At 38.2% G+C, this 18496-nt stretch overlaps 1 protein-coding gene and 1 pseudogene across 1 annotated transcript in view; both read right to left on the minus strand.

Annotated features, from left to right (window-relative positions):
• The window catches only part of SHOC1 (shortage in chiasmata 1), an 89229-nt gene that overhangs the window by 52253 nt on the left and 18480 nt on the right, over positions 1–18496 (minus strand). The window contains exons 5-11 of the mRNA XM_065879404.1: positions 15810–15972; positions 15494–15605; positions 14380–14530; positions 13351–13452; positions 12162–12270; positions 4155–4249; positions 3188–3427 (exon numbers count right to left, since the gene is read on the minus strand). Of these exons, the coding sequence (XP_065735476.1) occupies positions 3188–3427; positions 4155–4249; positions 12162–12270; positions 13351–13452; positions 14380–14530; positions 15494–15605; positions 15810–15972 (972 nt within the window). The remainder of the gene's footprint in view (positions 1–3187; positions 3428–4154; positions 4250–12161; positions 12271–13350; positions 13453–14379; positions 14531–15493; positions 15606–15809; positions 15973–18496) is intronic.
• LOC136124639 (heterogeneous nuclear ribonucleoprotein K pseudogene) lies at positions 6740–8130 on the minus strand (annotated as a pseudogene).

Genomic DNA, 18496 nt, shown 5'->3' on the forward strand with positions numbered 1-18496 from the left:
TTTTAAACTTCAGGATGAAACTTCGGGATTCATAATTCTACTAGCTAACAAGATGAGTTATATGTTTCATTTTAACCTCAATATAGTTATATATCATAATAAAGATTATACATAATTTTATAGATTTAATACATTATTAAGGATATTGGAAGACTCCATAAAATCATCTTCTCTCTTTTCTTTGTCTCACAATCTGACCTCATCTCTTTTAAAATTCTTCTTCTACCATGGGTAACCATCTGGGTCTTAGGATAGACTGGTGTGCATTTGCTTGACATAGTCAGTTTATCTACCCTCTTTTCTACCACATCCAAAGCCCTCTGTCTTCTGTCTTTGAAACATCCCTTGATAACAATTCTCACCCCAATTCCTATTTCCTTAGAGCAGTCTTCCAATGTACACAGTAATGTCTAAAATTCACTTCTTAAAAAAATTTTATTTACTTATTTATTTTTGGCTGCATTGGGTCTTTGTTGCTGTGCGTGGGCTTTCTCTAGTTGCGGCAAGTGGGGGCTACTCTTCGTTGTGGTGCACGAGCTTCTCATTGTGGTGGCTTCTCTCGTTGTGAAGCACAGGCTCTAGGCACGTGGGCTTCAGTAGTTGTGGCATGTGGACTCAGTAGTTGTGGTGCACGGGCTTAGTTGCTCTGCGGCATGTGGGATCTTCCCGGACCAGGGCTCGAACCTGTGTCTCCTGCATTGGCAGGCGGATTCTTAACCACTGCACCACCAGGAAAGTCCCTAAAATTCACTTTTAAATATATTATTTACTCTGTAATAAAATAAAAGTAAACTTCCCCAGCTCATTTAAAAGCTAAATTTATTAACTATTGCACAAACTGATTTTAAAACAATACGTATTGAAAACAATACATATTTCAAAAAGGTATAATTGAGTCTAAGTATGTTCCATTTACTATAATGGCATACATAGCAACCAAAATAACTCAAAAGAGGAGGGGGAGTGGCCAAGATGGTGGAGCAGGAACACCCTGAGCTCACCTCCACCCATGGGCACACCAAAATTAGTACAACTATTTGCAGGGCAACTATTGATGAGAAAGACCTGAAGACTAGAAGAAAAAGATCTTCTACAACTAAAGATATAAAGAAGAAACCACAACGAGACAGAGAGGAGGGGTGGAGACAGAATATAGTCGACACCCATACCCCCCCGCCGGGTGGGTGACCCACAAATGGGAGGATAATTACAGAGGTTAATTGCAGAGGTTCTCTCCAAAGAGTAAGGGGTCCGAGCCCCACATAGGCTTTCATGGCTGGGGTCATGCACCAGGAGGACGAGCCCCCAGAACATTTGACTTTGAAGACCACAAGGGCTTAATTTGGGGAGAGCAGGAGAGCTGTAGGAAAGAGTCTCCACTCTCAAAGGAGGCACACAAAATCTCACTCACCCTGAGACCCAGGGCAGAAGCAGTACTTTGAAAGGAGCCTGGATCAGACCCACCAGCTGATCTTGGAGAGATTTCCAAAAAGGCCAGCGGCAATTGGAGCTCACTCCGGGGACACAGAAATTGGCAGTAGCCATTTTTTGGGAGCTCATTCTGCCATGAGGATTCTGGTGATGGCAAGTGCCATTTTGGAATCCTCCCTCTAGCTTATTAGCACTGGGACTGGCCCCACCCATCAGCCTGTCGACTAGTACTGGGACGCCTCAGGTCAACCAGCTAGCTGCGTGGGGACACAGCCCCACCCACCAGCAGGCACCCCTGAACCCCTAGCCACCCTGGGACCTGGTCCTGCCCACCAGAAGGCCCAGGACCCATTCCTGCCCACCAGTGGCTGGACAACAGCCCCAGAATCTCCTAGGCCTCAGCCCTGCCCACCAGCAGGCCAATACCAGCTATGACACCCCAGGACCCTGCAGCCAGAGACCCCAGCACCTGTCTCCACCTATCAGTGGGTGGGCACTAGCCCTGGATCCCTTGAGTCCCACTGCCAGCCCCCAGTAGGCTAATGTCAGCTCTGGGACACCTTGGCCCCTCAGCCAGCCACCTCAGGGTCTGACCCCACCCACCAGCTGGCAGACATCAGCTTCAGGACACCCCAGGTCCCTGAGGTGTCAAAAACCAACCCCACCTACCAGCAGGCTGACACTAGATCTGTGACCCCCAGGTCTATAACCAGCCATCCTGGGACCTGGCTTTGCCCATGAGTGGGCCAGCAGTAGCCCCGGGGGCCCCCAGAGCTCCAGCCACCTTGTGACCCAGCCCTGCCCACTAGTAGCCTGCAGCCTCCACACAAGGGCAGGGCTTCACAACCAACTGGACAAGGGGCCAGCCACGCCTATCAGACCACTCACATTAGTCAGTCTGCCACAACAGAAGTGCCTAGACAGCCCACATAAGAGGCACCCCTAGTGCATATATCTCTGGTGGCCAGAGGGGAGTGTGCTGCTGGGACACATACGACATCTCCTACAAAAGACCACTTCTACAAGACTGGGAAACATACCCAACCTACCACACATATAGAAATAAAAACTGTGAATCAGGCAAAATGAGGGGACAGAGGACTATGCTCCAAATGAAGGAACAAGATAAAACCCCAGAAGAAGAACTAAGTGAAGTGAAGATAAGCAATCTACCCAATAAAGAGTTCAAGGTAATAATCATAAATATGCTCAAAGAACTTGGGAGAACATAAAGTTCCTAGAAGAAGAAAAAAAATTAACTCAAAAGACATTTTTGTCTTCTTAACTTATACAAGTAAAAAACCCTTAATGAGTAAACTTTTTGGTAACAAAGGAAGATTTTCTATTGTTGAAGAGAGATTACTAGATATGATTGAACACTTAAAGCTCAGCTGTCAGGCTGAAAAATAACAGTGCTGGTTTGTATCTAGGCTGATGTAAACAGAAAATGGGCTAGAAATTAATCATTTATAAAAGAAAACAAAGACACTAATTGAAAATGGCTAGACATTTAAAGCTGAGACTATAGAATTTTAGGACAGAAAGAGATTTAATGATTAGCTAGTCAAACTTCCTCATTTTTTCAAGGAAGAAAATGAGGCTTAGTGAAGGTCGAAGTTATAAATTCTGGCGGAGCCAGAGCTATATTTAATGTTGGAATTTAGTTTTATTTTCCCAATAACCTAGCGGAAAGCCAGTATCTAACATCTCATTCTGGAAATGTTTACACAAGTGATATTTACTATTACATACTTACATTTTAATTGAAGCACATTGGTAGGCAAAAATGTCTCCAGTTTACTATCATCAGAAGATAGATTATGATACAGATATGTACTTAGATGTTCCAAAGTTTCTGTCATTATCAGATTTAGTCCTGCTTGTTTCCACCACTCTGCATTTTCAGGATTAACCACAAGCCTTTCTTCTTCAATAGAAAATATCTTTTTAAAATCTACAACTGAATATAGACTGTTGGGCTCTCCAGTTCTTGGCACTTAAAAAACCACAACAAACCAAAAAACAAATAGTGAGAAACAGTCCACAGGGCAAAAAAGATAAAAAAACACAATAAACAGAACCACACTGGAAATTTCTTACAAAATAGATTTTTACAAATTAGAAAAAAACTAAAATAAAGTTATGTCTAGTATTTCATCTTCAAGATGCTAATATTTGTAAAAGTCCAAAATATTATAGCAATAGAAGTTACATAAAGGTTTATTTCAACTTACGGAAATATCATGAAGTTAAAATTATTCTACTATTTAGGAGATGGAACTATTATTTTGTTTGACCATTTTAGTAATCACTAAATTAATACATTCGACAATATTTTGAAGAGTTAACATAAGATTTATTAAATCAGAAATTCCAATTCATTATAATGAGCCTAAACAAGATGATATATTTTATCAGATTTTTATGATGACTATCATTTTAAATATTTTGACACAGAACTTTCTGCTTCATTACTTTTTAGCCTAAGTAGGGACACAGAATATTGTATGGAGGAACTGAAGTAGCACAACTACTTAATATTATTAACTGCATTACAAGCCTTAACCCAAAATTAGGATTATAAATTTTGAAATCCTAATTTTGGAATGGTGCTTTTTATAATGACAGTATTTTCAATAATAATAATACTGACAATACATTTCTACTGATTGTACCTTTTATCTATACTTTCTATTTAGCATTCAAAATCAATTAACCTTTACCTCTAAACAAAAATGGATTCAAAGAGCTTCTGCAGCTTTCTGATTGCCACACCATACAGTATTTGTTAGCTGATTCTTCAGCAATAAGCAAACTACTGAAAAAGAAGAGTTAAAGTTTAATTTATTAATTATATTGTCTTTTTGCATAATAAAATTTCAAGAAAAGTATTTTTCTAAGTATTTTCTACACTCAAAAGCATGTCAAAAATGAACTCTATTTTAGGGCTTCCCTAGTGGCGCAGTGGTTAAGAATCTGCCTGCCAATGCAGGGGACACGGATTCTAGCCCTGGTCCAGGAAGATCCCACATGCCGCGGAGCAACTAAGTCCATATGCCACAACTACTGAGCCCACGCGCCACAACTACTGAAGCCTGCGCGCCTAGAGGCTGTGCTCCGCAACAAGAGAACCACCGCAATGAGAAGCCCACGCACTGCGATGAGGAGTAGCCCCTGCTCATCACAACTAGAGAAAGCCCGCGTGCAGCAACAAAGACCCAATGCAGCCAAAAATAAAATAAATAAATTTATTTTTAAAAAATGAACTTTATTTTATAAATGTGTAAACTGAAGTAGAGAGTTCCACAGACCAAATTTCAAATGCTTACTTCCTCCTACCCTATGAAGGTTTGTCAGTTTGTCAGCTCCCTAACTGCTCCTGCTTTCCTGTAACTTACTTCTACTTCCTTCCATTTCCTTCAGTGGAAGCTGGAGCCAGAGGGGGCTGACTTGGGAGGGTTTTAGCATTTCCTTCCGTAAACCATGCTAGCACCAACACTATAAGCCACCCAAAATAAAAATGCGATTTACATAAAATTATCTTGCTTACCATACAAAATGGTAGCTTCAACACAAATTTTTATAAAATCGCTGTCCCCACCAAGTCCATTCTAAACAGAATTTCTGGAGCTTCTACTGGCTGAGGATCAGAACTATGAAAAAGTTCTGTCTGCTCTATCTTCTCAGGAAGTGACAGGTCCTAAAGTTTAGTTCAAGTCCTTCAGTCTTGTGTGTGAGTGAGTGATGTCTGTCTGTTTGTGTGTTTTGGGTGCTGAGGAGAGAAGGAAGTATGTACGACAAGCAGTGTAAATCAGTAAATACTGCTTATTAGTAGGTATGAAGTTATTAGCCTTGGTAGGGAAGAGACCATTAATTCACAAACCCTTTAATCTATGCCCCAAACCTCCCACTCCCTCCTAAGTGAGAATTGTATTTTGTTTCTCTGTTCATATGGAGCATACATGAGCATGCTTATTGTAGGTACTGCTAGTTAAATTGACAGTTCTGAGTAGTAGCAGACAACTAAGTCTTACGTCTAAACCATCCAATTTACCCACATAATCAAAAAATCTGGCATGTGGTGGCAATATTTGAGAATCTAGACAATTCTTCAACCTTACCAAGGTCTCTTTGACAACTAGACACCTCATATTGTAGGCGATTATTTTAAAGTGAAAGGAAGAGAAAATATTTAGGCAAGCCATGTTCAGCAGAAGACAATAATATAGACAAATATTCTCATTCCTTTTTTTTTTTGGCTGCACTGCGTAGCATAAAGCTATCTTAGCTCTCCAACCAGGGATTGAATCCGTGCCCCCTGCAGTGGAAGCGTGGAGTCTTACCCACTGGACCGCCAGAGAAGTCCCTATTCTCATTCTTAATGGAGCTTTCTGAAGATATGTCTGAATTTGATATCTTCTTTGTTCATGTATAGAAATATATTCACGATTCAGTAATCAGTGTGGAAATAAAGACGTAATGCCACACAGACTTTTCTTTTTAGCACCATAAAATCTAGCATAGAGTTTTACATGTAGCAGGAACTCAGAATATTTGTTAACTGGGCATACCTCCAGCCAAAATGTTGTCTTCTGAAATAAAAGTAATTAGGGCCATAAAAGCAAGTTAAGAGTATAATAACATTACATATTATTTTTCCTTTCTGTTTTTTTTAAAACACTTTTTCTCTTTGTTTTTAGTTTCACAGTTGAGGTGTAAATCTATTTTTTAAATAGGGATTTTTAAGTTTTTGTATTCATGAACCAATGGAAACTATTTACATTTCGCCAGTGATGAGACAATTCCTTTAAGTTGTTTCAAATGGCCCTGGAACCTTTGGATAATCTATTTATTTATTTATTTATTTTTTAGGTTCACTAAATTTATTTTAAAAATCATAAAACGTGTCTTACAAAAGAGCATTACATTCTGCATACTGCTCTGACTAGATGCCAGGGACATATGGACTATTGCTACTTTTCCTCCCTGTCCCACCCCACAAATGTTACAGTGACCACAAAGCAAAGTGTTCACAATAATTACATGGGGGGATTTTTTTTTTAAACCACCACCAATAAGCAAAATTTAAAATTCACTCACTCTGCTGCTGTTTCAAAATTTCAGGGTTTTTGCACACCCTCCCCCACCCCCCCACCCGTTTGTAAGGAACTGAAACATTACATCTGGTGAACAGCAAAGATTTCACTACACCTCAAATGCAGAACACCTATGAAGCAGAGGAATGTTGGCTTTTTAAACAAAAGCAGATAAAAAAAAAAAGCAGGACTCCTTCAGTTCTTCACTAGTCTTAGAAAAACTTTCCAGAATACTGCTTCACACTGTTCTGCAGCAAATCCTGTGCATTCTGTATCTGGGCCCGTGTTCCTGTAATGGTAATGATCCGATCTTCGGACTCTTCTAAAGGCTCATCAATTTTGATCAAAGCTCCTGACCCATGACGGGTTTGTTTAATCCACTGACTACCTTTGCCAATAATAGATCCAGCCAGATCTTTGGGAACAGTTACTTGTGTAGTAATAATAGGTCCACCAAGATCACCATATGAGCCACGACCCCCAGCATAGGAAAAATCACATCCAGAGCCACCCTGTGGTTCATAAGCCATCTGCCACTCTGATGGGCTCCATGTATCTACTGCAGAGTCCCAGGTTTCATCAGCACTGAAACCAACCACGCCATCATAACGGTCTCCAGGTCTCCCTCTTCTGTCATAGGCCATTAGATCTCCTTCTCTAGGTGGTGGTGGTGGAGGAAGAAGAAGATTCCAAGCTCTGCCACCACCCGGGCCCCCTTGTCCAGGAGGAGGTGGAGGAGGTCCTCGGCGAGGGCTCCTATCATCATAATCTCTTCTGGATGGAGGCATGGGACGCCCACACCGACCAGGAGGCATTCTGTCAAAACTACCTTTTCCCCACATGGGAAACCCACGGGACATCCACAACAGTCATCAAACATCATTGTAAAACCACCATAATCATAGGTTTCATTGTAAAAATTGGGATCATAAGGCTGAGCACGTCCTTTGATGGGAGACTCTGATATAAGATCAAGGATGATCTTTATGCACTCTACAACCATATCAGGTTTTCCTCCAATAAGAACGACTCTGTCAGTGGAATGAGAACAACATTCCTGGAAAAGCTTGATTGTTGTCTGAGTGTTCTCTTGAAGTTCTTTGATTTTAGCACCTTTGACCCCAATAATTCCTCCAGCCAGACTCTGATGGATCAACAGTCTCAATTCGCAGTCAAAGTCACTTCCTTTATAGTGTTGGTAATTTAAGCATTCCACAGCATCAGATTCGAGCGGGACCTGGCTGGTTGCAGTGGGTGATGGCAAATGCAGGCCCTCTTCCAAGGTAGGGATGATTTTCTTCAGAATTTCTCCAATTGTTTCAATATCAGCACTGATACTCAATATGCGCTCAGGGCCACTGCTGTCTGGGACTGAAACACTGGCATTGTAGTCTGTACGGAGAGCCTTAATATTCTTGCCTCCTTTTCCAATCACTTCCCCAGGATTCTTGCTCTGAAGCAGAATGCGTAATTCAACCCTCTCATCAGTGTTTCTAGATCTTTTAAAAGCTTGTTCGTCTTCCATATCTTCAGCAAGGCGTTTACCAAATTTGCCATTGGTTCCGGTGTTGGGAAAGGTTTCCTCTGGCTGTTCAGCTTCCATTTTCTTGTATTAAAGGGACACAACAATCAGTTATTAAATATATCCTTACAGGGCAGAACTGAAGTGTTCTGGGCGGGACCAACTGACACCCTAGTGCTGCAGTAGCCAGGCAAGGCTACTGTCCCTATGCCGTCCCTATGCTGCCTCAGCCGGTCACAGCTAGACAGAGAATGAGCATAGGCTTTTAAGGAGCATAACGCTTTGAACAAGTGTAACGCTTTGAACAAGTGTTAGAAGTCTTTTTGTTCGTTTCTTTTTATGGCTGAGTAATATTCCATTGTGTATATATATATGTCACATCTTCTTTATCCATTCATCTGTCAATGGACACATGTTGTTTTCATGTCCTGGCTATTGTAAATAGTGCTGCAATGAACATTGTGGTACATGACTCTTTTTTTTTAAAACATCTTTATTGGAGCATGATTGCTTTACAATAGTGTGTTAGTTTCTGCTTTATAACAAAGTGAATCAGTTATACATATACATATGTCCCCATATCCCTCTCTCCCACACTCCCTATCCCACCCCTGTAGGTAGTCACAAAGCACTGAGCTGATCTCCCTGTGCTATGTGGCTGCTTCCCACTAGCTATCTATTTTATGTTTGGTAGTGTATATATGTCCATGCCACTCTCTCACTTTGTCGCAGCTTACCCTTCCCCCTCCCCGTATCCTCAAGTCCATTCTCTAGTACGTCTGCGTCCTTATTCCCATCTTGCCCCTAGGTTCTTATGACCATTTTTTTTTTTAGATTCCATATATATGTGTTAGCATATGGTATTTGTCTTTCTCTTTCTGACTTACTTCACTCTGTATGACAGACTCTAGGTTCATCCACCTCACTACAAATAACTCAATTTTGTTTTTTTTATGGCTGAGTAATATTCGATTGTATATATATGCACATCTTCTTTATCCATTCATCTGTCGATGGACACTTAGGTTGCTTCCATGTCCTGGCTATTGTAAATAGACATGACTCTTTTTGAATTATGGGTTTCTCAGGGTATATGCCCAGTAGTGGGATTGCTGGGTCATATGGTAGTTCTATTTTTAGTTTTTTAAGGAACCTCCATAATGTTCTCCATAGTGGCTGTATCAATTTATATTCCCACCAACAGTGCAAGAGGGTTCCCTTTTCTCCACACATGTACATATATACACTACCAAATGTAAAACCGATAGCTAGTGGGAAGCAGCCGCATAGCACAGGGAGATCAGCTCGGTACTTTGTGACCACCTAGAGGGATGGGATAAGGAGGGTGGGAGTGAGGGAGAAGCAAGAGAGAAGAGATATGGGGATATATGTATATGTATAGCTGATTCACTTTGTTATAAAGCAGAAACTAACACATCATTGTAAAGCAATTATACTCCAATGAAGATGTTAAAAAATAAAATAACACTGCTATTTAAAACACCAAAAAAAAGTCTTTTTGTTCTAACTTTGGCAAATCATAATACACAGATAAGACAAGTTTCATAAATTCTCATTAGATATTTGAATTATAACAATAAGTAGGTATATGACTTGTGTGATTAAAGAGTTTACTGCAGTTTAAGTAAATACTTTCAATATAAGATTGAAATTCAAGATTATACTAATTTCAGCTAGTTTTTGTTTCTAACTGCCAATCTGCCTTAACAGATGGATTAGGGTATATGGAGTAAAAAAAAGAGTAAAAGAGCACATAAAAAAAGAAGTATAGGTCCTGCAAATAAACGTCTTGCACCTTAACAAAGGGATTACAAATATTTAAACCAATTATAGATAGTTTCTGTACTCATCCCATGCTATTTTTTTAGAGTTCATATCTGATATGGGCAGTTCTAGTTCATGGTAGAGTTCTGTATAGCACAAATTTACCCCCCAAAGGAAATACCTCTTTGCCAGAAGATGAAGATAATTGGGGCCCTCAATGTCAGGCTCCTTCATCTTATGCTGTGACACCTTCCTGAGACCATTAACAGAAGCCTGAGCAGCTAGTGATGAGATGCTCCAGTTGCTTCCAGCAATCCAAGAGCATTCTCCTCTGGCAGATCAGCCAATCGCAGCTAAGAACTCAAAACCCAGCACACAGTGTCCACTCTGGGAATAATTTATTAGAGACTTGGAGATGTTCCTGTAATTTTCCTTAAAATGTGTTATTTTAGGACATACTAAGTTCTAGGACTACAGTGGGGAAGAAGGGGGTTGTACTGGTTATGTTCTTAGTTGTGTAACTAGCATAAGAAGTAGGGGAATGAGGTGACTTTATTCCAGGATGGCAGACTAATCTAACATAAAAAACATTAAATTACAGGTATGCTGTATGGTATAAGATAGCAGTCAAAGCTATCTCAGACTCAGAGGACAAAGATGCTGGGCTATTAAGCTATGCAATTTTGGCTCAAACTAGAATACAATGATCCAACCCTGCAGTATAAATTCTGAGAAGATTACAGACCATCCTGGGCTGTACTGAACGGATTTGTGGCTATTTGGTTCTACGTATCTCGTTTCCCCAACACCAGTACCACATTGACACAGGTAAAGAAGGTCAGTGGATGTCCTCTGTTAGAGAGGGGATGTGATCTCTGGTACTCCTAGGGAAGTAAGTTGAAAGCCAAATCTATTGTTCAACCACTGAACACACTGCTCTCTTATCCTTGGCTCTTCCTGGTCAGAGAGGTGTGACAAATCTTTTGGAAGACCTCAAAACAACCCTATGAGGTATGTACAATTATTATCCCAATATTACAGATAAGGAAACTGAGGCACAGGGCAATGAAGATCACAGAGCTAGTTAATGATACAGCCAGGCAATCTGGCTCTAGTTCAGGGCTCTTAACTACTTATTATGGGCTGAATTTGTCCTCCTCAAAATTCATATGTTGAAGCCCTAACTCTCTGTACCTTAGAATGACTGTATTTGGAGCTAGGGCCTTTAAAGAGGTAATTAAGTTAAAATGGGATGATTAGGGTGGGCTCTAATCCAAATAACTGGTATCCTTTTAAGAAGAGGGGATTAGGGCATAGACGTGCATGGAGGAAAGACCACATGAAGACAAAGGGAGGGGCTTCCCTCGTGGCACAGTGGTTGAGAATCTGCCTGCCAATGCAGGGGACACGGGTTCAAGCCCTGGTCTGGGCAGATCCCACATGCCGCGGAGCAACTAAGCCCATGCGCCACAACTACTGAAGCCTGTGCGCCTAGAGCCCATGCTCCACAAGAGAAGCCGCGATAGTGAGAGGCCCGTGCACCACAATGAAGAGTGGCCCCTGCTTGCCGCAACCTAGAGAAAGCCCTTGCACAGAAATGAAGACCCAACACAGCCAAAAATAAATAAATTAATTAATTAAAGAGCAAGTTTTTTTTTAAAAAAAAAAGACAAAGGGAGAAGACAGCTATCTACAAGCCAAGGAGAGAGGCCTCAGAAAGAATCCAATCCTGCTGATACCTTGATCTTGCACTTCCAGCCTCTAGACTGTGAAGAAATAAGTTTCTGTTGTTTAAGCCAGCCAGTCCACGGTATTTGTTATGGCAGCCCTAACAAACCAATATACTGCTACACTGTATTTCATGGTAGTGAGTGACAGTAGAGGCAGTGTCATTGGTAAGCATCCACTGGCAATGTTCTAAGCAGATTGTTTAAATTTTAAATTTAAAATTAAAATTTTCAAGTTGTTTATATTTAATGGTAATATATTCACATTCGAAATACTAAAAGTATAAAAGAGCCTAGCTTGATCACTTACTACCTCCGATATTGCCAGGTTACCCAGTTCCCTTCTGGGCTCAACCAACAGTACCTGATTTTTGTGTGCCCTTCTAAAGATATTCTATGCATATAAAAACAATTATGTACATCACAATTATGTATGAAAAATTCATATATTCCCTTCAGTTGCTTACTATGAACACCATTTAATCTCTCACATTTTTTTTTCACAGAGCTATCTGGGAAATTGACTTTATATGGAGAGATTTAATTAAAGATTGCTTCTTCTGAATTTCAATTTGAGTTCTAGATTTAATCTTTACTTACATTTTACAAGCAGGAGAAGATGGAAATTTCTGAAGTTCTGCACATAATGAATTCACTGAAGAACATTGGTTTGTTAGGTGTAGATGAGTTAATGGCATTTCTAACTCTACTAGAATATATAAAAATTTTAAAAATCATGTTACATAAACATTGAATAAAATTATGTATTAATTCATAACTTTTTGTAAGCAACTATTATGTTTGATCATTGTGTTACAACAGAAATTTTCAATCAAAAGAAATTTGGGTTGTTTGAAACACAAAATAACAGTTTTAAATTTCCATCTATATAAAGGATTACACATATACCACATGGTGTCTCAACTATATACTAGTGATTTTTAAAAAATACATTGGCAACTAAACTTTATTGTTTACTATATAAGATAAATTCTAAGACTTTATGTGTAACAATGTTTTCAATTCTGACAACTTATGTTGTCAGTACTTAAGAGGTAGTACTATTTTTATCTCCATACTAAATACTGGTGATGTTAAACAAATAGTATTAATAGACAGTAATTTTTCACCTTAAAAAGTATGGAGTCTAGGTGGCCTAGCACAGAGTTGTATCTTTTATAGGGTGGGCTTGAAAAACGAATCCTCATTTATCATAAGTAGTCAGTGTGTTTCTGTCACTTTCATAAATAAAGCAGTATACTTCCAAATAGATGATTAATATGATCAGATATAAATGTAACTAAATAACAGCATCATCAACATAGTTAGGGAGCAATACAATCTGGCATTACACTGGAACAAGAGATGATTCTGAGATTCCAAATTTGGCAGGATAGTGATAGTAACAATAATGATGGGATTGCTTTGGGGATTAAAAAGTTAAATTTACAAAAGTATAACAAGGGTCAGCAAGACTGCTAATACTGAGGTAAAATATAAAGTTCTTTTTAACTGAGCTATAAAATTACAAGATTTCTATTTTTAATATTAATGCTATTTCCTCTATTCCTCTTCCTCAATCTTTGTAAATCTCCTCTTTTGATGCTAGAAGGATGTTAATGATAGTAACAAATGTAAAGGGGTAGATAAAAGAACAACTTGGCTTGCAATAATCAAATTTTATACATGAAAACTGTCTCATAGTAGACTTTATATGTGAATGTATTGAACTTTTACATCATATATAGGTATCCCCTGATAAGCTCCATGATTTATTCAAAATTTCTACCTGGTTCCTTGTACTCTGATTCACATTGACTTTGAATGGCCAAAATTTCTGTGGAGCTGCATTTTATATCCTCAATGTAAATTCCATGCTTGATAGTAAGATCTGGGAAAAAAAAAAAAGGAAAAAGCCTACTACCAGCAAAAGTACTATGATATTAGTTTTTCTGTAGTCTTGTTCATCCTTCAGTGGCAATGATTCTGAGGAGTCATTTAGTACACCATCAGGGCCAAGTGAAGGCTGGGAGTGTAGCACCACAGTCATTCAGTACATTCACCTGTCCTTTTCCATTACCATGCATAGCCCATGGGCCACCTGCAGTTTTGAGCTCTGCTAGATTTTCAAGTTCTGGTATAAATTTGATCTATTTACTTAGGTTGGCTTTTCATTACCTTGCCTGACTTGTAGGCTCATCAGTAATCCCGATTTACTCTTGTCCGCAAGAATTCCTTCAAGTCTGTTGATGGCAATCATCCCTATTCTCAATGGATATCACAAATCCCCCTTCACTCCTCCCTAATATTATTTATCTTCAATTATTTCAACTGGAATGTATGAGAGGACAGTTAAATATTTGGGCTCAAATTATATTAAAAGACTTCGACAATATTTACTAGTCTAACTGGGAAGAAACCATGTAAATTCTAGGTTATGACTCTCCCAGTCATCTGATTCCATGAATCATAACCTTACTTTGAGCTTCTAAAGTCAGCATAGAAGTTGTTAGTGCTTTGTCACTAAGTATAAGAAAATAACTCAAAAAAATTAATACCGTCATATGTGTTTTAGCTCTATTTTTATAATTATCTTGAAATGGTTAAATTAATTTCAGAGACATTTTAAGCTTGCAAGTGTATAAAGAGGAGACAATGACAAAAGTGTCTTATCAATAATTTTGAGATTTCGTTGTGCAAACTTACAGGACACTTTAAAAATCTCAAGGTTCAGAAAGAAGTTTAATGAACAAGAATTTTTATAACAAACATTATTAAGTAGTTCTAACAAGTAATAGATTTAAAATTTAACTCTCACCTCTTCTGAAAAGCTTTTCATTTTCATCTACATAATTTATCATTTCTGGCATTAAGTTTAATGACTCCTTCAGTTCTGAGAGTGATGGAATATCAACTTCTTGTTTGAGGCTTGCAGATATTAAGAATTCACACTCAGGCAAAATTGATGCCTGAAATAACATATAGGTAAAACTAGTTTTTAGTGAGGTTTTCCAAATAAATATTTCTGAGTTCATAAATAGATACATTTGCTTAATTGGTGTACCAAATTTTAAACTAAACCCACACTCAAAAACTTTAATGCTCTGCATACATTTTATTTAAAAAGTAAATGTAGCAGCCAAAAAAATATATTACAAGCAATGTTCTCTCTGAGTAATATCCTTCATGGCCACCGATTACATTAGTGACATACAATATCCCTAGATGCAGAAGTATCTTCTTTTATGTTAATAACAAATTTTCAAAATTCTAAATTAAAAACAATCACTGCAAAAAAAAAAAAAAAAAAAAAAAAAACAATCACTGCAGCAAATGAGAGCTGGTGAATGGAGAAGTAAAAAGAGCAGATGGAATGGAATGGATCTTTACTGCATTCCACAGAATTTATTTCTCTTTCATTCCTACAGAACTGGATTCTTCAACAAGTGAGACTATATGTGCATAACTCTCAGAATTAACAGGGGAGGAAGAGGGAGACTGGAGAAAAGGGGCTAATAGGTGAATTAATTATTTTACCATGTGTGTTAAAGTTTTTAGTAAAAATTAAAAAAAACCTTTAAACGCCTTAAGACCAATATATATATGAACACTTAATGTCCTATACCAGGTATATTGATTAAAATTAAAAAATTCCCTATACCTAGGCTGTACACCAGACCAATTAAATCAGAATATATCTGAGTAGGATCCAGGCTTCAGAATTTTATTAAAATTTATCAAGTACTTCCAATGTGTAGCCAAGGTTTAGACCACTGTCTCTGAAGTAAATTTGACTCTTTAATTGATACACGCTCAATCCGTTATCAAGTCTTTTTAACTTGACAATAGTAAATGGCCAATGTATATTACTACATCTTGTAAAAGTGTGATTTACTAACTTTTATTTAAAAATTACTGAAAGCAAATATTACAGCTTCATTTAAACCTACTGTATCTTCTAGCTTCTCCTGACAAAAGTTCTCTTTATCCATGTAAAAATCTTCCACAAAATCTTTCATATCTCCTTGAATAGAGAAACACTCCCTTAACAAAAAAATAAAACATTAAATTAGTGTTTACTAAAAGCAAGGTACATACCAAATGTAGTTAATCAAAATACATAGTGATTAAAATTAGAGTTGAGGTAAACAATGATAAAATACTATGATTGATAACATCTAGACTTGTGAGCATACAAAGAATATTTTCTTCTCTTAAAAATATTCACAACACTGGGCAACTAAGTACCTGAAAAAATCAGCTTCTGTGAACATCTGTCCTTTGAAATCCAACAGGGGATCCTTTACCAAAAATAGTTTTAGCCTACTCAACAGAGTATGCGAAGTTGGTAGCTGACTTCTATAGGTCATCAAATTATTTACAAAAATTATTTCTTCATCAATATACAAATCTGAAAATAAATAAGAAATATAAAGGAAGAAGAAGAAATCTAAAAGTTATACAAAAGGATCTAGATAGTTACTGTAGTCAGCCATTGATACAGTCGGGGTTTTCAAACGCATTTTTAAAATTTATTTATTTATTTATTTAAAGTATAGATGATGTACAATATTATATGTTACAGGTGTACAATATAGGGGTTCATAATTTTTAAAGGTTATACTCTATTTATAGTTATTATAAAATATTGGCTATATTCCCTGTGTTGTACAATATATTGTTATAGCTTATTTTATACATAACAGTCAAACACATTTTAAATTCTCTAGTTCTTCACTGTACTGTGCAAATAAATCATGTAGCATAGTACTGGTACATAGGCAGAAGCTCAATAAAATGTAACATTATTTAGTACACTGAGTAGTAACCAAATGTCCTGAAAGAGTTGTAAAGGCTCATATTTTTTTCCAACAAAATTAATCAATGGAGGAAAACACCTTGTGGTCTTATGCCTCAAAATAGCCAGGGTTAGCCTCAGCAAGATTGTAAAGAAATAAAAGCATTTGACTCTTGCTGACCCTAGTGTTTTCTTCTCTGTAAGATTTTATCTCTTAAGGTCTCCAATTCATCCCCAGAGACTGACATGTAGGGAATGGAGATGGTCTAAAAAGCCTATAAATGAGGTCAACTCTGGTTCTAGCACGCTAAGGTTGTTCAAACATGTTTGTTATAAAATTAATTACGATGGAAGCTGTGTAGTGAAGTATCTACTAGAGAAGTGTGACACAGCTTACATATTAGGAAACACGACTGCTAACAGTTAATTGTTGGAATAGGTTTCTCCTCTCTATCCCCACCCTATCATGTTTGGGCCACTTTAGAATCTTAGCTAACAGTGTCAGTGCTTTAGCAGTTTCTAGGCCCAGGAGGGAACATAAAACCTACTCCCATTCCTCAATAATCTCTGAGTGGAAAAAGAAAGAGGAAAATATAAACTCAGATGAGGAACTACTCAGAAAACCAAGCTCCCCAAAGCGAAAGCCACCTCGAAGGGGAAGCAATGGTCTCTTGTTTTGGGCAGTGGCCTTTCAGTTATGTAATTTTAGAATGGTATGAGAGAAGGATAGCATGAAGTGATGTCTCCCATGACCAGCTACATCACTGGTATACATGTGCTTAATAAATATGTGGTGTAGAGTAGAGAGGCAGGGACCATCTCTTTGCCTAGTGCTAACTTAAAATACCAAAAGAGAACTTGTTGTGTAAACTAGCCTCCTAAGAGATTGTTTATCTGTTTATTGGAACCTGTTAAGTTCTTGACAATCCTGTGGCCAAGAGCTTCCCAAGCATGATACACAGCAGAAAGCTAGCCAAAATCAGTTTCATGTCTAAGCAGGGTTTAGCTGAGACGATTTAAAGACGGTTTGTTCGTAAATCCATTCTGTAAGTACTAATGAAGTCATGTTAACAGTAAAAACCCAAACAGCATTCATTTATATCTCCATCTCCACCTTCCACTTTCAAACACAGCCCCTCTAGCCATCTTTCCTTCCTACAGGCTCATCTTGGTATTTCTGGGAGCCCATGAGGATGCCTCATATCAGTTATGAGGTCTTGTTTTCTAACCACCTTTTTTTTTAAAAAATGTCTTTATTGGAGTATAATTGCTTTACAACTGTGTGTTAGTTTCTGCTGTATCACAAAGTGAATCAGCTATATGTATACATATATCCCCATATCCCCTCCCTCTTGTGTCTCCCTCCCACCCTCCCTTTCCCACCCCTCTAGGTAGACACAAAGCACTGAGCTGATCTCCCTGTGCTATGTGGCTGCTTCCCACTAGCTATCTATTTTACATTTGGTAGTGTATATATGTCCATGCCACTCTCTCACTTCGTCCCAGCTTACCCTTCCCCCTCCCCGTGTCCTCAAGTCCGTTCTCTACGTCTGCGTCTTTATTCCTGCCCTGCTCCTAGGTTCTTCAGAACCATTTTTTTTTCTTTTTAGATTCCATATGTATGTGTTAGTATATGGTATTTGTTTTTCTCTTTCTGACTTACTTCACTCTGTATGACAGACTCTAGGTCCATCCACCTCACTACAAATAACTCAAGTTCTCTTTATGGCTGAGTAATATTCCACTGTATATATGTGCCACATCTTTATCCATTCATCTGTCAATGGACACTAAGTTTGCTTCCATCTCCTGGCTATTGTAAATAGTGCTGCAATGAACATTGTAACCACCTTTTTCTGTGGTGGAGCCACTTGAGGGCAGCATCACACCACAACTAATGTTCTTTATAACTATCAAAGGTTTTACCAGGGGTATTACTTCCTTATATTCTAAGAAATCCAGCATACCCTGGATTTCTTACCTTATTACCACTAGTATATGTACCAACACAGATATGAGGAGACTGTTTTCCTCTATTGTAGAGGAGTGTTAAATTGTCATGAGGAAACAAAATTTTGGCTAGTTAACTACGAAAAAAAGCAGAAGGAAACAGGTCTACTGACAGGAAAGAAGGTAG

This window comes from Phocoena phocoena, chromosome 6, assembly GCF_963924675.1.
Source record: "Phocoena phocoena chromosome 6, mPhoPho1.1, whole genome shotgun sequence".
Taxonomy (NCBI): Eukaryota; Metazoa; Chordata; class Mammalia; order Artiodactyla; family Phocoenidae; genus Phocoena; species Phocoena phocoena.